At 55.0% G+C, this 27,811-nt stretch overlaps 4 protein-coding genes across 4 annotated transcripts; 3 read left to right on the forward strand and 1 right to left on the reverse strand.

Annotated features, from left to right (window-relative positions):
• Positions 1–819: 819 nt before the first annotated feature.
• Positions 820–1,262, reverse strand: BESB_008100 (uncharacterized protein; the record flags this gene model as incomplete). The annotated part of the gene is made up of 2 exons (XM_029359564.1): positions 820–1,064; positions 1,130–1,262. 2 exons carry the CDS (start codon positions 1,260–1,262, stop codon positions 820–822), a joined length of 378 nt encoding a protein of 125 aa, XP_029222477.1.
• A 318-nt stretch (positions 1,263–1,580) lies between these two features.
• BESB_008110 (uncharacterized protein) lies at positions 1,581–2,102 on the forward strand (the record flags this gene model as incomplete). Its single annotated transcript, XM_029359565.1, has 4 exons — positions 1,581–1,700; positions 1,760–1,796; positions 1,860–1,990; positions 2,055–2,102. The coding sequence occupies 4 exons, from the start codon at positions 1,581–1,583 to the stop codon at positions 2,100–2,102; spliced, it is 336 nt and encodes a 111-aa protein (XP_029222478.1).
• A 1,107-nt stretch (positions 2,103–3,209) lies between these two features.
• BESB_008120 (calcium-translocating P-type ATPase, PMCA-type protein) lies at positions 3,210–16,819 on the forward strand (the record flags this gene model as incomplete). The annotated part of the gene is made up of 19 exons (XM_029359566.1): positions 3,210–3,840; positions 4,307–4,582; positions 5,035–5,126; positions 5,595–5,727; positions 6,596–7,360; positions 7,934–8,015; positions 8,492–9,074; positions 9,637–9,876; positions 10,073–10,668; positions 11,431–11,570; positions 11,921–12,098; positions 12,602–12,756; positions 12,873–13,040; positions 13,500–13,657; positions 13,916–14,069; positions 14,579–14,901; positions 15,411–15,577; positions 16,304–16,378; positions 16,687–16,819. The coding sequence occupies 19 exons, from the start codon at positions 3,210–3,212 to the stop codon at positions 16,817–16,819; spliced, it is 5,049 nt and encodes a 1,682-aa protein (XP_029222479.1).
• A 4,038-nt stretch (positions 16,820–20,857) lies between these two features.
• BESB_008130 (uncharacterized protein) lies at positions 20,858–27,063 on the forward strand (the record flags this gene model as incomplete). Its single annotated transcript, XM_029359567.1, has 13 exons — positions 20,858–21,055; positions 21,527–21,680; positions 22,007–22,065; positions 22,534–22,575; positions 22,873–22,975; positions 23,356–23,549; positions 23,872–24,015; positions 24,407–24,509; positions 25,145–25,186; positions 25,545–25,629; positions 26,224–26,280; positions 26,565–26,614; positions 26,957–27,063. The coding sequence occupies 13 exons, from the start codon at positions 20,858–20,860 to the stop codon at positions 27,061–27,063; spliced, it is 1,338 nt and encodes a 445-aa protein (XP_029222480.1).
• Positions 27,064–27,811: the final 748 nt, after the last annotated feature.

Raw genomic sequence — 27,811 nt, forward strand, 5'->3', positions numbered from 1 at the left:
TCCCATTGCCTAGACAACTCCTGCGCACAATGCAGTGATTTCGGGGGTGCCACGTCATCTTGCCCGACGGTGGTGACAATGCCCCTCGTAGCCGGGTCCGTCGCCGTGGAATGCGCGCTCACTTCTGAGCGACATTGTTTTTTATCGGTTACAATTGCGTGTCCCATGAGCAAATCCAGCACAGTTACCGTTGCAATATGAGGACTTCGGCACCGCTTGGCGGCGTTCTGTGTCGAGTAATGATGAAAACTCGTCTCAGAGAAATGCAATCCATCACAACCCAATTAATACATATACGCGTCACCGGAGGCAATATCGATCGAAAGTTGAAACACTCTCATCTGCTCCTAGATAGGTATCCAAAAAAGGATAGAAGTGACGAGGCACTATCTTGCCAGTGAGCGTCCGGGGGGTCCGCTGACGATGCGGGCTGCGGAGTACAACTGCGTGGTTGCCTGTATATTCGGAACGACACCCACGAACGGTAAAGCCATGCAGACGCTCGGTGGACCGTTTCTCATCAGCCGTGGCTTCCGTGACGTCCGCGAAAGTCAGTTTTCAGTATCAAAAAGCGTGTGTCTGGTGTACGCAGCGCGAACTAGTCAAGGCTCGCACCAGGAGAGCGCATGTGGGCAGCAGCCTGCACTTGAACATCTTCCTTCTTTACCCGTGAGACGAGCGATTCTCTACCTAGATCTTCCACGCGCTCCCCTGATTAAGGCAGTGTCCAAGTGAGCCAGTCTCTCTAGTTTCTTGAGTTGGTCACGCTGCATGTTGCGACTACGGATCAGCAGTGGATATTTGAAGCCTGCAACATGCCTATATTACCTGGAAGGCAGCAATCTGGAAAAAATCTGCAGGAACGAGCGTTGGGCGTGACATAGCTGCACGAGGATCCGTTCGCCAGTTACCATTCAACCCACGGTTGTAGTCCCCCTCTACTTCGTTGAGTTCTCTGTCCATATCATCTCTCTCTTTCTCAAGAAACTGCTCCTCTAGAATATCCGTGTTTGGAATATCCATATGGAGATTGATGACGGGGAACTGTGAAGGCGACACGTCACCTACAGAGAGCACACGTTCTCGTGCGTCCCTCATTCACGCTCCACGCGATCTGGAGGTCTCTTACCCACAATGCCTCCAGGACCGGGGACTTGAGGCAGCGTTGTCTCTGTGAAGCGGCTTTCGTATGACTGAATGCCTGATCGAAATACCTTATGTGTAAATATGACCCAGCAGCGCAAGGATGCCGACGACGACATCGAGAGCGCTTGCTAACCATGACGCTTCACTCCAGCGCCAGCGCTGACGTCTAGTGTCAGGGCCGGAGCGACCAGCACGGCTAACAAAAACGAGAGATGCATTGCGGTTTACCGGGGTTAGCACTTATATTGCCCTTTCCGTAAGAGATGAGTATCTCGTTTTTACTCCACAGGGCAGCAGCCGCGTCCATAGTTGAGAGCACTGTATCGACACTTGTCACGCTATGATGCCCCTGTTTGGGCACCCCCCCTTTATTGCATTTCTGCGGCGTCAAGGGGGGCTCCTTGGTGCCATATTCAGGAGCCAATTAGGCAGCAATGGTTCGTGTCTTGTTTCTCATTTATGCAGTCCCTGCTGTGCTGGTTTGCAACAGCGGTGGAGCTTTATGCCAGCTGGGCTTTCAAAACGCCATCCCAGCCTCACTCGATCGAGATGTGGTATGCGTGCGACGATGTTGAGTCCCAGCACACGCAACTCAGATACTAGAATCGTTCAGACTCTACCTCCGTTTCCAACAGTCAACGTGCACTTGGGTAAGAGGTTGTTGATGACTTAACGGCTGCTGGCCTTCACGAAAGTCGCTAACAAATTTTCAGATGAGGCGCCACCATCGGACGAAAAGGAGACAGCTCTAGCTGCGGTTCTCAGGGAGCAGAAAACCGCGCAACAGCGAATGAGAAGCGCTTTTGTAGCAAGAAGAAGGGCGTTCCAAGCCCTCATGAGTGATGTAAGGCCACGCGCAATTGACACCACTCCATAGGAAAGAAATAGAACTGACATCGACCCTGAAGCAACAGGAGTCTGTCCAGTTCTTGAGAGACCTGGCAGAAGCATCGTAGAGCGCGGCCTAAGCTGCTTTTCTCCTTCCCACAGCATCGCTGAACGATGCTGAGGATCTCGAGTGTATATCGGCAGCTTCGCAGTCTTTGGTCGCCCATGATATTCTTTTGCATTCACTGATGTCTTTTTCTGTGATGCTGTCTAGGGGAATGCCGGGACAAGCGCTCGGGCTCATATGATGACTCACACGGATGTGGCGCGTCTACTGGTGCACGATAAACACGTATGGTACTCGTTAGAGATAAGCGAGTGCCGTCCCTGGTGTTCCGGTGCTCAGCAGCGCTCATGCTGATTGGAAACCTCGCAATACCGGTATCGGTCTGTGCTGATGGAGGTTGTAAGAGTGGCAAGGACAGTAGAGGATGATATAGGCGAACTCACAATACGCCTTAGAAACACCGACTAAACCGACTGCCAACTGAAGAAGCAGAATGTGCCTTGCCAGTGTCGTGGACGGTGCGTCGTGCTCATGCTACGCTTGTACTCCCGACGTTCCTTTGCTCCGTGATTTTGCGGCTACTGAAGCCTATCTGGTCTTTAGGTTTTGCTTCCTCTAGCCTCTCCCCTGCAAGGCTAGGGATAGTGAAAGGCTCCTGAAAGACTCGAATAAGCGTGACGTATTGTTTTGTTTGTGCCTTTCTCGTAAGTTCTAGTGCGGCATTTTCGCGTTCCTAGCAGCGACCTTGCCGTAGCGGCGATTAGGTGGGAAAAGTTTCGAACTTTCTTCCATGGTTGATCTTCAGAGTTGTCATCTGGTTTGTAAAACTGACGGTATTTTGTCGGGTTTGTTTCTTCAGTGAAGCCGTGGCATCTGTCGAATAAAGCCTCGTGGGACTGCGGTTTCGTTCTGACAAATGGTCTAGCCTCAATGCCCTCCTTATGGACCATGGCAGTGACGGAAATGAGTCTAGGGAGGGTTACGGAGGACGTGTTTGAGCGGGTCTTGATGATTTGACTATTCAAATGCCCTAGTCCTTGAGGAACGCATCCCGGTCAACTGATGTACTTGTACGCTATCTGGTAACATCAACTTTCGTGCCCGCCGAACTGATCCGCTATTAAAATCTGCATCAGGTGTTATTCCCTCCGCATGATCCCCCGAAGAAATGAAGGCCCAAGAAGCGATGGGTATTCCAGCAGCAGGTTCTAAAGGGCATTCTCAAGCAGCCAACGATGGAGGCATCAGGGAAAGCCATCCCACAGGTAGCGCGAGCTCTTTTGCTCGCGTACTGTCACGAGTACGGAGAAGCTCAGCAGCGAGTAACCGAGTCAGTCCGGCGAATATGGCCAGCGTGCCTACCGGAGGGCACGCTCCTTCCGCTGCTCTCGAAACAGCATCTTTGCGTGTCTCTCCAGTGCAGCAGGTCCCCGAGAGGCGATTGAGCGACGACGGTGCAGCTAGTCAGCCCACGTCTGACGTGGCAGTTTCCCCTCTACCTTCGCAGCATTCAGACCAGAGGACAACGGCGAATTTGGGCAGTCAGATACCTCAAGAGGCGCTCCGTACCACCGAGCGCTGTTCAATCACAGAACCGACTCCAGCAGAAAGGGGCACTCAAAATTTGAGTGTGGGACCGTCACGCCAGTCTGAGAATGAGCTGCAGCACAGACCTCCGGACCCCACACTTGACAGTAGAAGCCAACGCGTTTCTCATGTTTCTGTCGAAATCCCGAGCGCTCCGCAGCCAGGTGAAGCGCCTGTGAAGCCATTCACCTTCACAACGGAGCAGCTCTACTGTAAGGGGAGACTCCTCAAAACAAGACGAATGACCTCTGAGAGAGAAAGTATTTTCGAGGCATTGAACACAGTCCCAGTTTCAATTCTCGCAACTGACTTCTTACGGAGATGGCGGAGATTCCTGAGACCGCTAAATTTGCCAACAGCTATCTGTGCCTGTGTTCGCCATGCAAAGTAACTGTTGCTACACGTGAATGCACATCGGCCACACTTTTAGGACGCCACAACTCGTAGACTACGTGACGACCGGCAGAATCCAGGGTAATTCGTGTGAGCACGCTTCAAACTCGCCATAGACCGGGGTTCTCGCGTCGAGACTAGGGTCGCAGTTCGCAGCCTCTGCAGAAAAGGACTCTTTTTCTCACAGAGCCAGGTTCAGACGCCTCGAAGCAAAGTGGTTTCGTGCACGAAACGACGCCCCGAACACAGTTTGGCGGCCTCCGTTGAGTCTGCTGCTTCCCCCAGCGCTGGTCCGAAGCTACATCACGCGTACCAAGTATGAGGAGCTTGAGCTGCTGGAGAGCTACGGGGGCGTTGGGGCCCTAGAAACAGGCCTGTTGACCAGCTTCCAACACGGCTTAGATGTCACCGAAGAGGCGCTGGCCCCGATGTCGCCTCGAGCCGAGTCGAAACCGGCGTCGCCGCGAGCTGCTTTGCCCCCGCTTTCCCCTGCGCAAGAACTCCTGCAGAAGCGGAAGGGCACCTTCGGAGTCAACGTGCTGCCTCAGCGCAAGCCAACCCGTAGGGGCGATCCTTCCGCGTCTTGATCCCGCCTCGACTAGCCGAACTCGAGGCTTTCAGCCGGTCCTTCACACACACACAGCCATCTGCACTCCGGCGTGAAGCTGCATCGAGCGTGCCATCTATGCGTGCCTCTCTCATGCTAGAGCTGTGGATGCTGCTCTGAGCTGTTGTCCCGTACAAATGCGCGCCGACTCGCTTACGTTGCCTTTCGCCTGTCGACTGGCAGCGCCGTGTTCGCACGAAGGTCCTTCTTACTTCCTCTGTTGGCTGCCGTCGTCCTGGATGCTCTCTGCGAGACGCGCGTATCTACCTCACCTCGGCTGAGTCGCGCTGGTGTAACGACGCACTGCATTCACCAGCTACGCGCGCTTGAGACCCGAACCCGATCCAGGCGGCCCAAATTTTGAGGCCTTCACTGCTCCCTGCTGCGTTTTTCTGTTTGCCTGCAGCCTTCTGGCGCCTCTGCCTGGACGCCGCCTCGGACTTTACACTGCGAATCCTGACGCTCTGCGGCCTCATTTCCATCGTCCTAGGCGTCACGGTAAGCGCCGCGACTGCGAGCAGCGTCTGGTCCGCTTGCACAAGCTTCAAGACGACGTTCTACCTGACCCGGCGGAAGGCTGACTACGTGTCCTTGCAGGGCCACTTCTCTGCTGTTGCTTTTCTATGCGGTAGCGCTTCTTTGCGGTCGCGCCGGCCTTTCAGACTCTAGCGGCGAGCATACAGACTTCTTACGCACGCTACCGCATGTTTGTATTTCCCGGCGCGCTGGGCTCCTGTCGTAGAAATCCCTATGCAGGCCGCGCCGCGTCAGCTTGTCTCCATTTTCCTTCTCTCGCTCGCGTTGGGGCGTCAGTGCCTGACGCTTGCGCGTGTGTGTGGAGGGAGAGCGTGGCGTGGGAGCCTCGTGGTTTTTCGCCGTCGTGCGTTCCGAGGCGGCTACGGACGAGGGAGTCGCGGTTCTTCTGGCCTCTGCCGCAGTGCCTGGAGCTCTATCTCGACTTTTCAGGTCGGCGAGCAACCGGAAGTCGAGTGGATTGAAGGCTTCGCGATATGGGTCGCCGTCCTCGTCGTCATCGCCGTGACGGCGACCAACGACTGGGTCAAGGAGAAGCAGTTCCGAAAGCTCGGCCGAGTCAAAGGTCCGCCCTCGCACTCGTTTTGACATGAAACAGCTCCACGTGTCCAGCCTCCTGGCATGCGATGACCTCCCAGATGCAGCGATCAGCCTGAGTTTCCTGGTGTAGGGACACGCGCCCACGCCCTCGTTGGCGCACCCCTGCGGTTCTCCCCCGTTTGCGTGTGCCTCCTCTCGAGCTGCCGCGGATCTTCGCGACGCAGACTTCGCCGGGAGCCTTCCTACTTGCGCCCGGACAGCATGCACATCCATAAAATTTATATTATGGTTAATATATGTAATATATATATTTACATACGTCAACAGATATTCACTGCTGTCTGCCGCCGAGCGCCGAAGTTAGGCTCGTAAGAGTTGCGCAGCAGGCGCATGCTTGCCCTGTATCTCCTTCTGGACTTCACAGCGGGGATGTGGAGCAGACAGGCGGAAGTCAACGCGTGCGTTGCACTCTCGTAGTTCTCGAGAATGCAGATCAGGAGCCGTCCACCGCTTCTGCCGTAAAGCCGTGCGCAACCGGCAACGACCCACGCGTCGAGAGCCGCAGCGGTTCTCGCGTCTATAGTCTCTGAGGCAGGATGATTTATCACCTTTCTGTCGGGCGTATGTACTCCGAGTTGGACTACTGAGGTTAGACCAAGAATATCTTTGGTCACCGGATCCTGCGTCTGTATGTCTCGTTTGCTGTCTCCCGCGTTTTCTCCGTCCATGAAACGCCACGTGTGCGGGCTCCACATGTCCACACATCTCGCATCTCGAGGGTGTCGGCATTCAGCGCCCGCCAGCCGCTAGGGCCTTCTTCTCGCCTCGTGGGCAACTTCCACGAAGCCGGTTTGGTGGCTGTTACTTCCGCATGTCGCCGTCCTTTCGCTCAGACGACAAACTCTGCCGCGTGGTGCGGGCCGGTCGCGAGCGCCAGACGCCGGTCAACACGCTGCTGGTGGGCGATGTGGTTCGCCTCGAGGTCGGCGACGAAATCCCCGCCGACTGTCTTCTGATCTCCGGCACTGAGCTCCGCGCCGACGAGTCTGCACTCACGGGCGAGTCCGAGGCGATCGCGAAGGCGCCGCCGCGAGAGTGCCAGGAGGCGCTTCGCGCGCGGCGTGCCCTGCCTCCGCCCCTGGGCTCCACTCCGCAGCCGAGCGACGTCCAGACAGACGAGGCCGCGGCCGCGCAGACACCGGCGGAGGAGACCGCCGCAGATAGCCGACTGGCGGCGGACGGGGCGGAGGCGCCGGAGAACCCGCACTCCGGCGAAGTGAACTCGCGGCGAGCGAGTGGGGCGGCTGCAGGCGCTGCCCCACAGACGGGCGCGGAAACGGAAACGCAAGCGCGCGCGTCTTCCGCCTCGTCTTCGACTGTGGAATGTTCCTCCGCGGAGAAGCGACGCACGAGCTTCTTAGGCCGCGACACGAAGCGGTCGCTGTCGGCGCTTTTAGAGAGCGTGAAGAAGACTAACGACGCGCCGCCTGCACCGACCGGGGAGCACCACGAAACGCCCTCGCCAATCCTCCTCGCGGGGACTGCCGTCGTCGGAGGCAGCGGCCGCGCGCTCGTCGTCGGCGTCGGAATCCACTCGCAGCAAGGCGAAATGTATAGACAGCTGACGTCCTTCGATGCGCAGCCCACTCCTCTGCAAAGTAGGCAACGGACCTAGATGTCTCCGTCTCTCTGGAGCTCCCTCTCCCGGTGTGTCTGCGTATCTCGCGCTCGGTCTGCGCATCTCTTTGTGCGCCGCTCGACGCATCATCTGCAGGTCTGCTAGCTTTCGAAAGGAGATCGATCTTCCCACATCATACTCACACAGACCGAGATTCTGGAGTTCGGGGTGGAGCCGGCCGCTCAAAAGAAGGCTCCAGGCAGCGGCCGGGAAGGACACAGACCTAGATATTTACGTGTAGACTTGTGAATAGTTTGCCATTTTTGAATCGATGCGGCGGCTGCGCCGAGCGTACGGGACTCTTCATAGACGCTCAAAAATTGAGAGAAGAAGGACGACAGGCAGAGCCAGACAGGCGTATGCGCCTCCCCGCGCCAGCACGCCACATACTAACCGCCTACACAACAAACGTCTTCGCACCACATGAATATTTATATATATATATAACTATGTAATGGTATCTGTTCCCAAGTATACGTGTGGGCGCTTTTGTGTGTGACGTGGTACGGAGTGTACCCATTTTCTTGGCATTCTGCGCGCCTATTGGCTGCAGACAAACTGAACGCCCTCGCCAGGGATATCGGCCGCATCGGCTTCGTGGCCGCCTGCCTGACGCTACTTGTTCTCTTTGTTCAGTAAGTGGAAAAACGTCTTTTGGTGGATTCGTCCTCTCGCGTCTAGCCCTGCCTGTCTGCGTTCCTTCTCTTTTTCTCCTCTCCGCGCGAGTTCGCCACGCATTGTCAGTATGTGAGCACACGCACTGGTCTGCGCGTTCCATTCACCCCCGCGATCAATATTCATCCGCCAAGAAAGAGAATAGCTCTCAGTTCCTCAACTGTCTATCTCTCTCTCGGCATGTCGCGTAGGGCGATTCTCCCGCTGGTCTAGTGTCGCTGCTTCCTCTCTCTTGCCTTTCGATTTGACGCACTCCCTCGTCTGCGCGTGACTGCGCGGGACCGCCAGACAGGTGCGGCGTCTCCTTCCTCGAGCGCCGTCGTCGCGCGTCGCTCTCGTCTACGTAAGTCGGTCGGGAGTGCTTGCGCCTGCCGTCTCGTGGTGTGTGCATGCGAATCTGCTCTCGCTTGCGGCTGCGTGGCTTCGCGGAATTCAGGTACTGGATTCTCTACGCACTGCTGCCGGAGGAGTCGCGTCCCTCCGCAGGGGCGATTGGGCGCGAGCACGTCGACTTCCTCGTGACGGCGATTACCATTATTGTCGTCGCCGTGCCTGAGGGCTTGCCGCTGGCTGTGACGATTTCGCTCGCCTACTCGATCGGCAAGATGCTCAAAGACCAAAACTACGTTCGACGCCTCGCGGCCTGCGAAACCATGGGCGGCGCGAACGAAATCTGCAGCGACAAAACAGGCACGCTCACGAAGAACCTGATGAGCGTCGAGGCCCTCTGGGCAGGCGCCGACGTGGCCTACAGGGACGACGAACTCTGGGCTCGCTGGAGAGATCAGGGCTTCGCCCTCAGCCAGCACGCGACTGGCGCGCCGAGCGCCAGAGGCAGGGCCGCCGCGACCGGCAGGCGCGCCGAGTCCAGCCGCGCCGCCCCGCCGGCGTCCAGCGACGACCAGGCGCTGGAGACAGAGAAAACAAGAGAAGACAAGCGAGGAAGAAGCGTCGCCTTCCGCGGCGCGCACACACAGCCAGGCCTCGCGCCCACGCGGATGCCCAGCAAGTACTTCAAGGTAAACCCGCGCACTTTGAAGAAAACGTCAAAGAGAAAACACCAGACGCAGGGCAAGGCATGAAGAGACACCGGATGCAACGCTCGCCTGCGCCGCATGCATGTGCACGGCACCGCGCGGGTTTTTGCAAAACGAAGCGACCGTGACAGGACTCTGAAACGCTTGGAAGCGCATGAGAAAGGGCTTATTTCTGCCTCCATAAATACATATATTATTATTTATTCATATTTATATATATGAGTCCGCTGTGTAGCGAGCCTGCTCCTAGACGCCTACATACAACGGCACCGTGTGCGTGTAGAGCCTTTGCCTGCTTTACCTTCGCTGACACCAAGCACCTTCCTCTCGACAGGCTGTTCCCTAGCAAATCCTCCTTCGTCCTCGACGGCCGCCGCTTCTAACCCGCACACGCCGCACCACGCCTTCCGCGCCTCGCGGCAGACTGCGGCAGCCTCGCCTTCTCTTGAGTGACTCATTTTCCGCGTGCTGCCTGAAAATTCTCGGCGTTTTTTCCAGGAATGCCTGAGCGCCTTTGCCGGCGTCGCGTGTCTGTGTTTTCCAGATCTTTATGGACAACATCGCGCTGAACAGCACGAGTGTGTTGGAGAGGAAGGCACTTCCGGTGGCGGACTCGCCGGCGCGCAGCCGCTTGATTTCGCTCGCGAGCGGAACGTTGAAGGCCACGCAGACCGTCGTAAAGCAGGTCGGGTCGCCAACCGAGTGCGCGCTGCTCGAGTTCGCGGGCGAGATGGGCTTCGACTACGAGCGCCTGCGCGACGAAAAACTCCTCATCGAGACCGACGTGAGTCGCATCTGGTGGTCTACTACTGCAAGCAGAAGGAGCAGAAGAAAGCTGTCGCCGGCGACGTTGCCGCGCTGCGCCGTCGCCCTTTCATCTTCCTTGGGGTGTGAGGGGAACAGCGCTCGTTCTTCGCGTGGGACCCTGTCTGCGCACGCGTGGATCTGTTTCGTTGTCTCTCGTTTTCTCTTCCTTTCAGCTTGTCCACCGAGAGCCCTTCACGAGCGACCGGAAGCTAATGACCACAGTCGTGAACGTCTGGGACGAGGCCGAACTCCCGTCTGCCGACGCGCAGCCTTCTCCGCAGCTCAGCGGCGCGTCGTCTGCTGCCTCGGAGCTGCGTTCGGGCTCGATCCTGCGGCGGCGCCTGTCGGGGCCCTCGCGGATCCAGGCAGCGGCCCTGGCCTCGCCCGCAGGAGGGCTGTCGCCGCCGCCGCGACCGTCCGGAAGCCTCCCGGCGCTCTCCACGTACCGCGTGCTGGTAAAGGGCGCCGCAGAGACAGTCCTGCGGCTGTGCGCACACGTCGTCTGCCCCCTGTCAGTCTCCGCGGACGCCCCTGAGAGCGAGCGCGAGGAATCCGCGGCGGCGCTGGCGCCGCTGGACGCCGAGCGCATCTTAGAGATCGAAAGAACAGTCATTCACCGCCTGGCTGGGGAGGCGCTCCGGACGATTTGCCTCGCGTACCGCGACATCACCGTGGAGGACGGCGACAGGTCCTGGCTCCAAGACAGCGAAATCAAACCCTTCAAAAAAATGGAAGTCGGCCTCACGTGCCTTGCCATCGTCGGAATCCGGTGCGCAAAAGAAACGTGGGACCAATCGCGCTCTTGCATACATACAGCTGCGCAGGCAGACTATTCGCTTTTCGCGACAAAAGCAATGGCCACTAAACACGTCGACATACACATATACAACTTTTTTTCGCTTTTTAAGAAAGGAATAGATGCATTCACACGTCAATATCGAAACCGGTTAACATATATATATATATATATATATATATATATATATATATATATATATATATATATATATATACTTGTTCACGGGGACACAGGTATGCACAGATGGAGACACTCGTTTCTCTGTTTAGGGTTTCTGGGGAAGAAAGGGTTCGCGTCTGCTTTCACAGGTTTTAGGTGGTCAGCACCTGTGTACGCGGCCAGGGCAACAGAAGAGTGAGGCGAATGATGAGACATGCACACGTGTGTCTCTCTGAAACCCATCTGTCGCCCTCGCGGCAAGCGGCCTCTCCCCGCTTGTTAGTTTAAAGACGCCGTGGTGTCTGCACAGACGAGTGTAAGAATGTAAACGGATAACGTCGTTTCCGAAAACGAAGCTTATAAGGATCCTTCTATTCAAACATTGGAACACCACGCATGCACACACTCAACCCGCTCCATCAGTTTGACGCGATTTGCCCGAGACCCTAAACCCTACTCGAGCCCGTGCTTTCGAGACTGAAGCCGTGGCGTTGTTCGCGTCCAGCGCTTTGAGGATCTGTCCTCTTTTCTCGTTCACTTTGGCTTTTTCAATTTTTAATTTTTTTTTCTTAGCGACCCCGTGCGCGCGGAGGTGCCTGCGGCAGTCCGCGCCTGCCAGAAGGCGGGGATTCGCGTGCGGATGGTCACCGGCGACAACATCGAGACGGCGAAGCAAATCGCCATAAAGTGCAACATCTACCATCCTGAGAGCAGTGAGAAGCACGGAACTGAATCTGCATACGGATGTCTCGGTTGCGCGCAGTCAACCTACTTTTCTTCTCTCAGCACCCTGCGATGAGCGGGACAGGTGCACAATCGTATTTTTTTCAGAGTGAAGCTATTTGGGTTGCCGCTGCTGAGGCTGCAGTCACTATAGCTGTTGATCCCGTACAAGCGTAGAACCCGTGCGGTAGTAAGATATATAGCCATCCAGAGAGTCTGGCGCTTCGGGTGCTCGACGCCGCCCGCCGGGCACGTTGACAAAAATAGTTCGGCTTCGTGTGTTACGTCTTCGGGTGTCGCTGAGGCGCGCCAGCTGCTTTTTGTTGATTTTTGTTTCCAGACGGCCTCGCGATGACGGCCTCGGAATTCAACGCCCTCGTCGGCGGCGTCGTCTGCAACAACTGCCGTCTGAGCTCTTGCAGCTGCCCGCGCGACCCCACAGAGGAGAAGCGAACAGGAAAAAAGATGCGGACAGATGTCATCGCGAACCCCGACGCGTTCAACGAAATTGCCGATAAGTGAGCGGCGCCCGGAGGACGCAGATCGCGGCGCGCACCTTCAGAGAGGCGAAATGCTTTCCACAATCAGTCAATCGTCCTATCCATCTCTATCTATCCATCTACCTATGTCCCTGTCTGCGCGTCTATCTATGCATCAATCTATGCTTTTGCACCTATTAAAAACATATACATATATACATATATATATGTATGTGTATGTCCTCTCGTCTGGCATGGTCTATGCGGACACCATTCTCTCTTAGAGAGAATGGATGAGCAGAAGTTTCAGCACATTCGCGTCTGCGTGAGGAAAGAGGGAGCCCAAGTGCCGCCCCTGCAACACCTCGGCAGACAGACCCGCCCAGAGGCCCGTTCATGAGTGTGCGTAGATATGCTTTCTTCGCGAAAGGAAGCTTGTATACATGCCTGAATACTGCCGACGCGCGTCTCTCGCGCGCCTTGACTTGCGTGCGTGACAGCAGCCCGTCCTCTTGACCATGTGGTTTCTTTCTTTCTTCCAGCTTGGAGGTTCTGTCGCGGTCTCAGCCGCATGATAAGTACGTGTTGGTCGTCGGCCTAAAGCAGCGCGGCGCCGTCGTCGCAGTGACGGGTGATGGCGCGAACGACGCGCCTGCGCTCAAAACTGCGGACGTCGGATTCGCCATGGGCATCTCCGGTACGCCGAAGATAGTTGAACCCACTGATTTATTTCGTACAGGTCTCTGCGTACCGCAGCCAAGTTCTCTTGTGGCTGGCGCAGATCTACAGATGTGTGCGTCGTTTTCTCTCCAGGGAAAGAAGTCGCGAAACAGGCGGCGGACATCGTGCTGCTCGACGACAACTTTGGCAGCATCGTGAAGGCGGTAAAATGGGGCCGTAACGTCTACGACAACATCCGCAGGTTCCTTCAGTTTCAGCTCACCGTGAACGTCGTCGCGGTCACGACGGCCTTCCTCACGGGTAAGCGCCGCCCGCCGCGGAGCGTCAACCCCCTCCTGACGCGCGCCGAGAAGATGCTTCGCGCTCTCGCCTTCAGCGGGCGTTCCCTCGTATTCTCTCTGAGCGCTGGCAGGCGTCTTCGGCAGAGCGAGAAAGAGGCGACAAGAAGCTGCGAACGCAGGGGTAGACGCAGCCACGTTTGTGTTCTGTGGAGAGCGTTTAGGCCTTTGGCCACTGCGGCGTCTTGTTGAGTTGTGATGGATTCTTGCCTTTTTCGTTTTCACATGCGAAGAGGGATATACGCTCAGGCGTATACGCACCACAGGCTTGCTGCGTAGATTCGCACACTCACGCGTTCCATGATAAAGGAAAATACATGCATGCACGCGTTCTGGGGCGTGTGCCTCCCAGTCGGTCTTTGGCTTGGCACAGCGGTAGCAGCTCGATCTCGACTTCCGTTTTTTCCGCGTTATTTCGCAGCCATGGTGATTCGCGAGAGCCCGCTGACGGCCGTGCAGATGCTGTGGGTGAATTTGATCATGGACTCCTTCGCGTCCCTGGCGCTCGCCACGGAGCCGCCGACCGACGAGCTTCTCAACCGGAAGCCGCACAGCCGCAAGGAATACCTCGTCAGCCAAGTGAGACAGCGCGCTTCGCCCCGCGAGACGCGAGGCCGTCGCAACAGCCGCGTCTGGGCACAGAGCTTTGCGCCGGTCAGGTCTCGCGGAGCTTGAAGGCCTTCACGGGTCTCCATTCCTCCATCTCGAATGCCGAGAAGGCGATAAAGCAGTATCGGCGTGCCTTCGCCGCACCACCATTCTCCCTCTCAACGAAGTTTCGCGCAAGGCAGCGTCTTCAGGCGACCGGAGTTCTCGTGTTTCGCTTTCCTTTTCCAGGTTATGTTTCGAAACATCGTAGGGCAAGCGATTTACCAGCTGACAGTTTTGCTGCTGTTGATCTTCGGCGCAGAGCGCTTTATTCCCGAAGAGCCGTGGACCTACCTCTCTCACGGCCTCCGCACGAGGTTTCCAAAATTCTGCGAATTCAGCGGTAAATGTCTGTCGAATACCTGATCTCCCCTCTGCGTGAAAGCAAGCAAAACACAGCACGTATATATATGTATATATATAAAGATATGTATGTGTATGTGTACGTGTGTATGCATACGCCAATATATGTATATATACTTATGTAAATGCATACTCATGTTCCTATTTCCAAGTTCAGCTGCTATGTACTCGTTAACGCTCTTATCGCGGCGCACGGCCTTTTTAGGCGACTGTGGAGTAGACGACACGTCAGGACTGAAGCACCAAATACAGGTCGTTTCTGTACTCTAAACCTCTAAACATGCAAGCAGCGCACAGCGGGCTTCACGAAAGCGTCTCGTTCTTTCCTCTTCGGCGCGACATCGAGTAGTTGCCATGCACAAAGGCTACGCGCAACCCTTGAACGACACACGTGAAAACCTTTACGCTCTCCGTGCCGAGAGGGTCACGACCCTTCTCCGTCCTGCCCCTATGCTTTCTTTTTTTTTTTGCTTTTTCTAATTGATTTAGACTGCACGCAGGTTCCTGACGCGCTGCCTCGGGGGACGTTCATCCGCTCGGGGCGCCGCTACTTGCCGTTTTCGAATCGCGAAGACTACTTCAATCGCTGGCGGGTGGACCTGGGCGCCTCGCGACACTACACCTTGGTCTTCAACGTGTTTGTCTTTATGCAAATCTTCAACATGCTGAACGCGCGAAAGATCAACGACGAGTGGAACGTCTCCTCAGGCGTCCTGCGAAACAAACTCTGGATCTCAATCGCGCTCTTCATCGGCGTCGTGCAGGTGCTTGTTGTCGAATTCGGCGGCATCGCCGTCAGCTGCCACTTCCAGGTAAAGAAAAACAAATTTTGAAAACACGTCGCTGTACCGAAGCGCGAGCTGCACCCAAACCCTAAACCCTAACGGCGAGGGCGCCATATCTACCTTAAAGGCGACGCGACTCGAACAGAGGCGAAAACCGACCAAACAAATCGCGGAGCAACGAAATGCCCACAGAGGGCTGGCGGAGGCGCGGAGCGAGCTGGGTGGCGAACAGGAACGCGAGGGAAAACCTTAAAAAAGGAAATGTTTCGCAAAACAGGCTTGCATACCACTGCATCGAAATACGATATCGGGGGGCAGCACACAGCCACCGGCGAGACACGCCCTGAGTCGCCTTCGGCTGCAGTCTCGCCCTTCTGGGATCGATTCCCGTTGTCGCACTTCCTCGTGTCCTCTCAGGACGCTTGACAGCCTAAGCGAGAATTGTGTTCCGCGTTTCGCAGCGCAAATCCCTGCATGCGCGTGTTATCTCGCGATCGAGTTTGTTCCCACTTGCATGTTTGTGTTCTTCTTCTCAGGGTCTCACCGGCGCGCAGTGGGTCATCTCGCTGGCCTTCGGCGCTGGCAGCGTCCTCGTGGGATTTCTTCTTCACCTCGTACCTTACAAGTTCCTCCCGCAGACGGGAAAGAAAGAAGTCGACCTCCTCCATGCCGGTCCCTCTCTCGCCCTCGCCTCGCGCGGCCGGTAAGCCTCACTTCGCTGAGTTCTCCGTGGCCTCTGCACACGCCGCTGCGCCTTGAGAAAATCCATTCGGTAGAGCCGTAAATATGATAGCCCAGATATATAGAATATAGTTCTTAGCACCAGCACTGGAACCCATGAATACGCAAGTACCAAGGAAGTTAATAGAACTCAAAATACTACTAATTCCTAGTACTGCAAGACCTCCGATAACCCAACACTTACTAAAATGGGATTCCTAGGTTTATATAAACTACCTTTTTCTGGGGAGTATATACTAGGAGTTGGACTACTGGTTTAGATACGTTTACATCGGATACGGACCGAACTGTCTCCAATACCAATCGGATAACAACTGAAGCTAGACTCCATGTTCCGAACTGTCGAGCCACGTAACGCAGGACAATTCGTACACGCACGAGATACGTGCACACATGCAAATCAAACGCGGAAAGAAACTGACTGTGATTGCATTCAGTGCTCAACTCCTACGTACGGGCGCGTAGCGAAGGGACAACAAACGACGTCACGTGTATCAGCGGTCTCCACAGGGATGCGGGTCTGAGGCCGAAGGGAGAGAGGGCAAAGCAACGAAGATACGTGCTCCCTTGAGGCTTAGCTCCGCTTCTCTCCTCCCTCTCTGTCGCTAGCCTGCTTTTCTGTGAACGATTAGTGAGTTTTCTGCAAAAGAATATTTTACTCTTTCTGGGCCTTCCGTGGCGCTCGCAGGCTTTCTTCGGAGCGCCTGTCGGTTCGCCTGGGCGGCGGCGTGGGTCTGACCTCAGAGCAGAAGCGCGCACTCCTGTGAGTGAAACGGCCGGCGTGCCGGGAGTCTGAAAGGAATTGCAACTCCTGTCGCCTCCGCAGAACGAACAAAGACACGTTCAGAGGGGAGTACGCACGCACGTAGGCAAAGAAGAGGAAAGACGAGTGGGACCGCCGGCGGAGTTGCACGCCTTGGCTGCCTATTGCCTGTGATGGATTGACAACACAGGAGGGGTATGGTTTGGCTGCGAAAGGAGCGAGGACAGAGCCCACGAAACTGGGATTTCGGGGGAAGAAGCAAACGCGAGTGTCCGTAGGCGTGTGTGTGCCGTTTGCCGGCTTTTCAGAGAGCGCGTGGGCGGCTACAAAAGCGAATCCTTCGGCGGCGCAGACCCGCCGCTGCATGCCGTGAACTCTGCGGTTCAGCGATCGGCCTCTCGGCGCAAGCCTCTTCTGAGGCAGGCCGTCACGGCGGTTTAGTCCGTTGGGCTGGCGGAGGCGGGCGCCTCTACGCGGCTGCAGACAATTTCTCTGTGTATGATCAGCACCTTGCCGCAGAAACGTGCGCTCGCACGCTTGCGACGGCCGCCGCAGGCGACCAAGCATCGAAACGCTGCGCGTAGTACCTTTGGAGTCGCGACGAGTTCAACCCTTCCACCTGTGAGCATCCACACATACTTGGCCGCAACGGAAGGGTCTCCTCGAAGTCGCTTTTCGAGAATTTCCGTCTTGTGACTATCGGGGCTCTCAGGTCGACCCCACCAGATGCTGTGGCAAAGCGCCTCCGTCAGACACTCGTAGTTCTCAGGCGCCATTGATGCCCCCCTCTGCTGATATGATAAACACAGAGCGACTTTTGAGGGCCATCCACGCAACCTTCGGGCGAACCTCAGGCGTTCGGTTGGACCGCGCTGAAAAAATTCGTCCAGCCTGCCCGCGACATGCAGCGCGCGGGGAGTTTGACGTCCGCGAAACAGGATGCGCAGCAGCTCTCTCGCGATTGCCAGCCCCAGAAACACGAAAAAGAAGCTTTACTTCCCCCTGCATGCACGCGCCGGACCACCTCCCCCAATGTGGGTCTAGAAGTATACCTATATATGCGTATATATATCTGTGATTCTGCATGAGTAAAATATGAAAATAAATAGTGGAGTCATGCATACCTGTACGTGCACAGGCGTGCGGATGTCTGCAACCCGCGTATCTATGCATGTGCGTGTATATTTGTATAATCAGAGTTCGTGGTGCTTGTCGCCTTGCCTTTCTCTGAGATGTGAAGGAGGGGCGCTTGAATTTGTTAACGGTCTGCCGTATGAGGCTAAACTGATTGGGACGCGTGCACGCCTCAGCACATGATTCCGATTTTTTCCAGATGAAGCAAGAGCTTCCCACAACACTGAAGCAGTTTTGAAGGTATTTCTAAAACGCGTGTGTGCGCGTTTTCCGGCGCGGCGCCCTTTGTCTGTTTCTTTCCGCAAGAAATACTCGTGCAACCGAATCATGCGTCGTTTGAACGTTGTCTCCATTTGTGTATACGTCGTCAGCAAACATGTATACGCATTCACGCGGCCCTGCATATGTATTTGTGCATGCTGCTGACTTTCCGCCATGGTTTCCTTCGTTGGAACACAGCCTCCTGGGCGTTTTCTGCATTCGGTTATGAGTGCGGGTGATGTATCCGTTGCTGCAAAAAGAGTCGCACTTCTTTTCGTATTCCTCGGTCTGCTAAACTGTCAGCGGCGGTGCTCGCGAGTGTGTGCGAGAGTGACAAGGCTAAACGAAGCGTGATTTTCCCTGTTGCACTCGGAAAGCCGAGCCGGCCTTCTGCATCAAAGGTAGAGAATGATGACGGGTAACTACAACTGGATAGCAGGGATCCATGCAATAGTGGTACTCCACACGCGAAAGTTCCACTTGAAGCAGCGGTCGCAGTTTGTCAGGGTCTTTCTATCGAGACTCACACATTCAGTGCAGGCCCGATTTCGAAAGCACGACGAAATATACCCTTCGGACGAAGAAAATCGATCCACTTTGGCGGCACGAGGCACGTTACATGTATCTGAAATTACTCTTCCGTTCCCGATGATGCGTGCGACTAACTCTATAATAATCGTCGGCTGCATACCTCACTTTCATGTACATAAGGGAAAACGAACACACATGCATGCTGCTGGCAGAAGCTGCATGCTTGGAGAACTGTTCAAATCCTCCGTTTTGCGGCTTTTGATGGACTTAATGGCGAGCGACGAAACGTATGACAAGCACGCCTACACAGACCGCCACGAAACTCCCTGTTTCATCTGAATGCTTGATTGACCGGACAGTGGAAGAAGGAGTAATGGATGATGCGAAAAACGTATATTTCACACTGATACGCAAGTTTTTTTCGTCATGGAGTTTCTAGACTACTCCTTAGCCCGAAGTGACCAGAATGTCGGATAGTTAAAACACACTGTAAATGCTCTCCGCAGAAGTGCCTTGCTGCATCCAGAGTTTGCAAGCAGCAGAAACTGACTACGGTACGTAAAGCGGAATGCCAGGAAACTCCAAGGCTGAAACGCCGCTCAGCAGGCGGCATCGGACCTTGCTTTCCCTTGTACTTGTTGCCTCCATAAGGTAAGCCCCTGGCATAGTTTGTGAACAATCTACTCAAGCTGACATTGCAGAGAGAACCGTGGGTTGGGGACTCGACATGCATATGCTCCGAAGGATCAAGCCTGCCGACTCATCCGTCAGAGCCCGAGTTGCCGTAAACTTCCATCCCTCATGACTCTGTTAGTTGCCGCCGAGTCGTAACATGCTAGATGCCGTTCTGTTGCCGTGCTCCAGTGGAAGCGGAAATGATACAAGGAAATACAGGACCAGTCTACAGACTCCACCGATTACGAAATATAAATATGTCGCATGAGGAACAAGGGTCTCGCAGAGGCTCGCCATCGCGTTCTCGCTTCCTCGCGGTCCGGCCCCAAAGCAGTAACCGTTGGTCCCGTGGAACCTACTTGTCTGGGTTCCTCGTGTCGCACACAAATCGCTGGCTTCCCACGACCCGAAACAATGCTATGAGATTCTCAAAACATGTTGGTTCTGCTGTGCTTTTGCTGTTGTGGCGCGGCACGCTCGGTGTCGCGCCTGCCGAACAGCACCAAAAGCCCCAGAACGACCAATGAACGAAAAATCGCTCGCCTCCGGCTCTCCCATGTTGATTACTCCCGAATGGCACGGACACGGTGACCTTTACACAACTCCATCCCTCCTTCCATAAGGCACGAATGCCAAACGAGTGCTTTATTCACGTTTCCCTGACGATTCTCATCTTTCGTCGTGAGAACAGTTCTGCGTTGCTGTCCTTTTTGCACTTCGTCAACAAGGCTCCAGCTTGTCACGCGTAGCTCGACGGACGGCTGCTGTCCTCACTGGACGCTGTAGCCATGAAGTGGAGGCAGTTACACATTTCTCGGAGTTGCTTCATTGACTTATCTGTTTGATCTCTTGCTCTTGACCACTGCTTGCAGAATCTAAGGTTCTGGCTATTCGGCTGCCACAGCACTCTCTATTCCCTCTTCAAGAGTCGCCCGCGACAGGTGTCTCGGGGCGTGGCGCAGTTCGGCGTGAAACTTTTCAACAGCTGTTCCATTTCCCTGGATCGTCTTCGAAGTTTGTAGCTTTGCTTGTCCGTCTCTCATAACTAAAACGCATCCACAAGGGCTTGTTTCTGTTGGGAAGTCGTCTCGTTCCTTCACATGCATATTGTCGACGTGCCAGGTGCCGTTGTTTTCCGATGTGCGGAGGCGCGCACGAGAGACTCCCAGTTTCTTGACGCGTCCCTGCTTTGAGATTACTGTCTATAGTTCTGAAAAGCCGCATGAAGCCATCTTCCACTTACGCCGCGCGTGTGTCGTCACAGAAAAGAGCATTCTCGCATGCTAGTGTCTTCGTCTGCGCTGAATTCCTGATACAGCGTCCAGGCAAGCCTCAATTCACATGGGTAGGCAACTTTCCACTGCGGACGGTGGTGTAGCGTTCGGGTCAGATTTCGGCTCGCCGTCTGGTGGCCACGCAGCAGCCCATGCCTGCAGAGCGTGATCCGCCTTGTATGCTGGCGTCTGAAACAATTGTTCATGCATCAGCAAATCCAGAAGGACTGGGAAGGAGGATGGCGGCGGCCGCTGTAGCATGCGCAGAGCCTTTTTTCAGCACATGCGGCTCCAAGCTTCAAATGGCAAGGCTCTAGTGAACGTCTCCTCGTGTTTTGCGAGCCTGACCCAGCATGTACTGCTCTCGCCGGAGTTAGATTCGGAAAAAACTTTTCATTTGTCACTTGCCTCACGCGCCTGCTGCTTCGTCGGCGTTGTCAACCGAGCGCTCGGGGTCTCCCGGAGTGTGCCGGCGAACGCCATGCTTCTTTTTTCTACTGCTCTGGTCTTCCAAGCTACGAGAAAAGCGAAAATGGAGGTCTCGAAGGAAATTTCTCGTTCAGTCTTTTCCCTTTCTTTCCGCTGGGCATCCGCCTTGCCTCAGATGTTCAGATCTGCTATCGTTGTTAGTTCGCTCCTCTCTCTCGTTTTCCATTTCCCCGCTCCGGTTTCTCACCCGCGCGTCTTAAATGTATTCGCAAAAAAGATCATCGGTTTGGCGCGCGGAGGGAAGTACGAGCCAGTCGCCGACTTCTGCTTCACCATTCCAGAGGGAACCAAGGGCAGAATCGTCGCCCAGACTGTAAGTACACTCTGATTGCCCTAACCTGACACGCGGCGTAAAGCTCGGACTTCCTCGCTCAGATATGTGTGGCTGCCCAGATGCGTCCTCAAGATACATAGGGGTATCTACATCCGCTAAAGTGACTGAATCGCTCCGTGCCGTTTGATCGACTTTCTCTGTTGGTGAGAGGGAGGCGCCAGTTACGCTTTATACGCGGCCTTGCGTCTACGTCTCTGGCTTGCGAGCACTGGCTTGCTTGGCACTCGATATCCGTAGACGCATGCTAGGTTCAACCGTGTGCACGGCTTCATTTTCTCTCCCTTTCCGGGTGGTAGAGCTCGATCGGTCACCGCCGCAGTGCGGCTGTGCCTCTGGCGGATGCGCCGAGGATTTCTGTGCGCGCACGTTCCTGTAGACTCGAGGCGTCTTCTCGCGCGGTTTGCTCAGCTCTCGAGGCTGTTTTGTTTCTCAAACTACGTTCGCCCTCAGATAATTGACGCGCCTGGTCACGAGCTGGTGATTCTCAACCGGACCGAGAGCGAAGTCCTGCGGGCGTTGCGCGCGGAGACCGTCGACGCGCCAGACCGGGAGCAGGCCATTTGCAAGAAGCTGATTGACGCGGCGCGTGTGCGAGAGCCTCTCAGTAAGTCAAGGGAAAGACAACGCCCGCGAGGCGCTCTGCCAAAGAGATCCCGGTCGGTCGCTTCTCCGCCTAGCAGAGAAGCGACCGACCGACGTCAGTGCAATACCTCTGAAGCGTCAAGTCGACAACAGTGGGAAATCGCCAGTCTTTCTTTTGTCCCGGTCGAGCCAGACGCCGCGTACGCTAGTAGTAGACGATGAACGGTTTCGGATCCGTACAGGCAGCGCGGAGAGGGCGCATGCTGTCAGGCATGTGCGGCCTCGAGGCACGGAGACACCGGCGAGATACAACCTTTTCTTCAATGTCTTGTCACTCCCTCTTTGCAGTTGGAGGCGTGCCGATGGAGTTTCGGAACAACAACCCGTCACTCTACGAGATGGACTTGGTAGGCTCTCAAGAATACTTCATCTCTCCCGTAGATCACGCAGAAGCGTTGAAGGGGCTGTAAAGGGAAAGAACGTGAAAGATTCCCGCGCGTGAAGTTCTCGACAGAGGCCGTCGGCGCCGCATTTGCATACAGCCGTGGAGGGAACGCCGAGCGTGACTGAAATCGCGAAATGGTGGCGAAGCGCAGCACCGCCAGTCAGGCCTGTTCGAGGACTGCAGTCGGAGTGCGAGAGCGACTCCTGCTGGGGGCGAAGGCGCGGGGGTTGGAGGCTGACTGTTTTCGATTCGTGTTTATAGCCCTGCGTGCAAAAATACCACTTTTTCCGGCGCCTGCGTTTCTCTCCTTCTTCACCAAATCGCCCTGTGGATATGCACAGCGCGACCCACCGCAGCCCCGGTGTGCAGGCGTTGCTCTGCCGCTTCCGGGAGACTTCTGTTGAGCAACTTTTGTGTGTTTTTTCTTCAGTCTGTAGATCCCAATATCGACCGGCAGCACGTCGTCGCGTGGGTAAGCTGGCTTTCTCGATTGAAGATCTCGAGATGAATCTCGTGAGAAAACCCTCCCGCGCTTGCCGAGTTCTCGCGCACCTCAACCTTGGCAAAATTTCTTTCGAGGGAAGCGCTGCTGGCCTGTGATTCTGGTATCGGCGGACATCCTCCAGCGTCCCCAAACCTTCGTAGTTACTCGCCACGTTGAAAAAAATATATAACTATATATATATGTGTACGCCTGTGTCCGCTGAGGTGTGCGTAGTTGTCTAATGGTTGTGGAGTGGCGCGCGAGTTCGTTTTTTTTTGTTTTCAGATAACTAGGTGTAAGAACAACTCGCCCGTTGACGCAATGTATCACTTGCAGTTCATGAATCCAGGCTCCTTCTGGCAGCGGCATTTCTCATGCGAAGATCAAGGTACGCGACTCGGTTCTGCCCTCGCCGTCTCGTAGTTTTTGTTGAGGTCTTCATTAACAGACTCCAGGGTGTCTGCAGCTTTCGTGACCATTGTATTGAGTGCGTCAAGCATAGTAGTTTCGAGTGTGTCCTTGAACCGCCTACGTTGAAAACCCCCCCTTTCGGTGGGCAGCCGGTTTTCTGGCGTCCTCTTCATTTGCAACGGGTTCCGCCTTCCATGGAAAGGCAGTTTTTTCGGCGATCGGTTCCCTGTTTTTTCTTCTCTCCTCTTCGCGCCATAGCTTCGGCCCTCCGTGTCTGAGCCGCGCGTTTTGGACGTCTTCCATCAGAATCATGCCATGAAGCTGCGCTCAGAAACCCTGCTTTCTTGTTCTCTTCAGGGCTTCTGCCGCTTTACCTCCTCGCGCTGCTCTTCTGTGCCGTCAGCGGACTCGCGTGGTTCGCCTCGTGGCGCGCTGTCGAGCGCAGCGCCGCCTCTCCCTTCTCCTCGCTGGTCGCTGGCAGCCTCAGCGCCGTGGGGTTGCTGTCGCTCTCAGTTCTTCTCTACACGCTGCATCTCGCCCTCTACGCATCGGTGCGCCGAAAGCGACAGCCGCTGAAGCCGAGACGGAGACGCAGCTGTTTGCGAGACTGGCGTCTCTGCGTGCATGCCTATCAGCACGTGTATGTTCGGGCGTGTGCGCTTACGTGTCGATCCACGCGAGCTGTGGTCTCTGTAGGGCTGGATGCCTGTCGGATGAGGCCTGAAAGCTCATTTGTGTGTCCGCGGGCGTCTATGCATGCTTATACATACGTTCATGCACAGTAGGACGGACGGAAATACGAGAGTGTCGCTCGGGCGGAAGTGCAGAGACGAAGGATTTTGTTTTGCTTGAGTTTGTTGTTGTGCCGCACAGGACGGAATCGGCCTGAGTGTGCTGAAGTTTTTGTCTCAGTTTTTTGAGACTTGCATGCGGTGCCTGGTCTTCGTTTTGATCGCCTCGGTCGCGACGCGCTCCAGTCCAGGCGGCACCGCCGTGTCTCAGCAATACCACTCTCTCGTAAGTGCGTATTTCTTTCTTCTTGATCCTTGTCATTTTTAAGCTAACCATGCGTGCGGCATCGCGCCCGGCCTGACCGAGGTGCTGTGCGGGTCGTAAGGGCTCTGCCGCCACGAGCGCGTCCTTCATCGCGGTCGCCAGAGCTTTCCCTCTCTCCGGATTGCCTCAGCCGCAGGCAGAATTTGCATGTCTCCTCTTCACTCGCTGCTGAGGCCTGCCGCGTGGCTCTAGGAGCTTTTTTTTCTGTGTTTCCGCCTCGCGTCGTGTCGAGCTGCGTCTCGAACTCTTGATTCTCTGCGAGTCGGGCCTCTCGCACTTCCCTTGCGCGTCGTTCTCAGCCCTAATCACAGCGTGGCGCGCGGTCTTTCGCGACGGATTTCTTTCTTTGCAGGCTGTTTTGGCGGCGGCGATATACGTTTTCTGTCAGCTCGTGTACAACGCTGCAGAGTCTCAGGCCTACAGCAGCGCCTCGGCGTACGCGCTTCTTCGCAGCTGTAAGGATGGGAAAAAGGGCTATAAAAGGGAGAGAAAACTATTTCAAAGTACCCTGGTCGAGACAGTGTGCCTCGGATTCTATTGCCTAGCGTCAGACCGTGCTGTTTTTTTTTTTTTGCGGGTTTGGTTTTACGTCAAAATGAAATTCAGTGTCTTTCGCTTGTTTCCTCATGTATCAGGGGCAGTATGGAAATCGAGGCAGAGCTTAAGAAGTCCTCACGTTCTCCGTGCTTTCGTTATCTGAGGCCGAGGCCTTCCAGCCAGCTACAGTGTCTCGCACGCGTCGAGAGGTGTGCGCTACAGTCACTCAGGCTTTGGCCCTGTCGCCATCTTCCTCTGAATTTTTGTTTTTTCGCCTCTCGCGTTTGTGGCGGACTCTCGTTGCTTTTCTGAGGGACGCGCTTTTGCGTTCACATGCGTCACTTTTTAAAAAAGAAACTCGAACTGGTCGCCGACCGCGACACTCACAGCCTGCTGGGAGGGAGTGGAAGAAGGCGCACTTCGAGTCGAGGACGACGATGCTTTGCAGCTCTCTCACGCCAGACAGGAGATTACAAACATTCTGACTTCGCGTTTGAGTTGCAGCGGAGAGATTCAAAAATATCGGCTTGTCTTTACGTGTGTCACTTCTCAGTCTCGGGAATCCCTTTCCTCCTCGGAAACGTCATTGCCGCAGGTACGCGCATGGCGTCCTTTAGGACTGAAAGTGTTTTTCTTGTCTGCATGATCCGCCCCTCTCTCTTCCCCTTTGTTGTTGTTTTTTCCCATTTCCGCTTTCCACTGCTTCGCCTTGCGTCTTTTTCGGTTTGCGCTTCATCTCTCCTCGCTCAACGTGCCGCCATCTGCCGGTGTGTGCTGCGTTCATCTCGCTCGGTGCCGCTGTCTCTCGCGTCGGCACGTCGTTGTTTTTCCCTCTCTGTCGTGTTTTTTTCTCTGCTGTCGTCTTGTGACTGCCAAGCGCCGTTGTTTCGTTGTCTCTTCTCTCGTTCCACCTGCTTCTCGATTCGTTTTTCTCCTTTTCACGATTTCTTCAGGCTTCGTGCTCCTGGTATGCGTGAACAACGCGCTGCAAACCGGCGATTCCGCGAGTCGGCGGTTCCAGTCAAACTTTGCTGTCGGGTAAGAAGCGTCTCTCAGTTTCTTCTGCTTGTGCGATCCTCGTGCGCTTCGCTTTCTCTTTCGGGCCGTATCAAGAGGTCAATCTCAATGAGAGGTCGTTAGTGTTTAGACTCTCGCATGCGCGCCGCGTGTGAACCGCTCCGTGCCTCTCCGCGCGGGGAGGCTCGTATCGCAGATTCTGAAGAGCTTGACAGGTTTGTCTCTCTCCGGGTATTTTGGTTATATCTGCCTCCAGATGTGTCTGTATGTATGTAGACGGATACGCCGATTTATGTATATAAGTAAGGCAGAATAGAAGTATGCGTGTGCCGTTACACAAAGATGTAGACACGTAAATAGAAATGCTCACAGATACTGCAGATGTGCGATGGCAGAGCCATGTGTGTATACAAATATGTATATTAATGCATGCATATATAGATATATGCATATAGGTACATGTATATAGATTTATGTGTATATATGTATCTGTATATGTGCGTGCATGTATATATTTACATACATCATTGTGGCAATATTCTCCTCGGTATCTGCATAGTACCTCGCACGCCTGTGCGGCAGTTCTGCGTTTTGTCCTTTTTTGTTTTGTTTCAGGACTCTGATTTACTTCGCTCTGCCGGTTGTGCTTGTGCTCTTCACGAGAGGAAATCCGTGAGTCTAGCGGGCGACATTCGGTTGTCTGTATTTCATAAGTGGAGGCATCTCCAGTCCTCTGGGAATTGCAGTGCCTATGTCTATTCGGTATGAGTTTGTCTGACTTTTTCGTCCCGTTTGCTTGCCTCGCCAGCGACGCGCGCTCTGAATTTCACTCGCATAGCTCCACTCCCTTCCGGGTCGCTGCCGGAAGGCCACGGAGACTTTGAAGTCGTCTTCGTCCTTGCACGCCAGATGTGTTGCGTGCCAATTTGATTGTTTTTTCGTTTTTCGCATGTCAGAACAAGAGACACGGCGACGATGCTTCTCCTCGAGTTCACAACCTGCCATAGTGAGCGAGTTTTTGCCGGCGTTTGTTCTGTCGCAAACGATCAGTTTTCTCAGGTTTCAGTAGTTTCTGCGATCGTGGATTCTCCTGTGAACGTAACGCTTTGTACCTGAGACGCGGCATTCTGGCGCGCGTTTGACGTTAAAAACCACAGCTGATTTGCGTATCGGCATGCGTATGCGGCACACATGCGTCTGTTTGTAAATAGACGAGATATACACGCACACGGTACTGATATCTGCTGTTTCCATGGCGTCTTTCGTTTCCGTGCGCCGCGTGTTCAATCTTTCGTGCCGCTCACTGTACCCGAAACCGACCGTGATTTCTCGTTCTTTGTTTTTTCAGTTCTTCATCACCTTCTCTGCCGGCAGACCGCCTTCGTCGCAGCGCCGCCGGGCGCAAAGGGCCTTCCCACGCGTCTCCAGCAGGCACATCCATACACCGGAATTTGAGCATTTTCTGGCTCCAAGTTGATGGCTTCTCGCGCACAGTTCACTGGACTTTGCGCATCGACTCTCACCTCCTTCTCAGCAGCCTCGATCGTCTGAAAAGCCAGGCGCTGCGGACTGTTTGTATCTGGTTTCCTCTCCTTCGTGCACTCGAGTTCAACTGTCGTCTCTATTCACCCGCATCGCGGAGATTTCCCGCCTCGCTTGTCTCTTCAAAGCTTTTTCAGCGTCCCCTCACGCCCTGTGAAAAGACGATCGCGAGCGCCGGTCTGCCCGTCCCTTCCCTCTTCTGCGCTCGAGTGCGGCAGACACTCTTCTCATCGTCGACTTGAAATAGGTCGCCGTCTTCTCTTTTCGGCGAGGTGCTCTTCGTTTTTTCTTCTTTTCTCGCATGCGATTCGCGCCTTTTGTCTCTCGCATCAAACCTGCGTCCGCGGCGGATCGCCGGAGTGCTTCACCGAACTTCTCCCGCGTGTTTAGAGCTAGCTACTCGGAATCTCTTTTGCAGCCTCCTCACTTGGGCTGCAGTTCTCCTTTTTTGACTCTTCTGTCCACTCGCCGGCCTCCCGCGTGGCGGGCTCGCTGTGCGCTTTTCTTTTTATCTCGTCTTTGCTCTGTTTGGAGGCACGTCTCGTGCGAACCAAGCAGGTATATTCAGCACGTAAGTACATACACTCGTAAACAAGGCCGTATACGCACGCCAATACATCAATCAATCTTAAATATGTATCTATCTGTATGTATCTATCTA

Source organism: Besnoitia besnoiti, chromosome I, assembly GCF_002563875.1.
Source record: "Besnoitia besnoiti strain Bb-Ger1 chromosome I, whole genome shotgun sequence".
Lineage (NCBI taxonomy): Eukaryota > Apicomplexa > Conoidasida > Eucoccidiorida > Sarcocystidae > Besnoitia > Besnoitia besnoiti.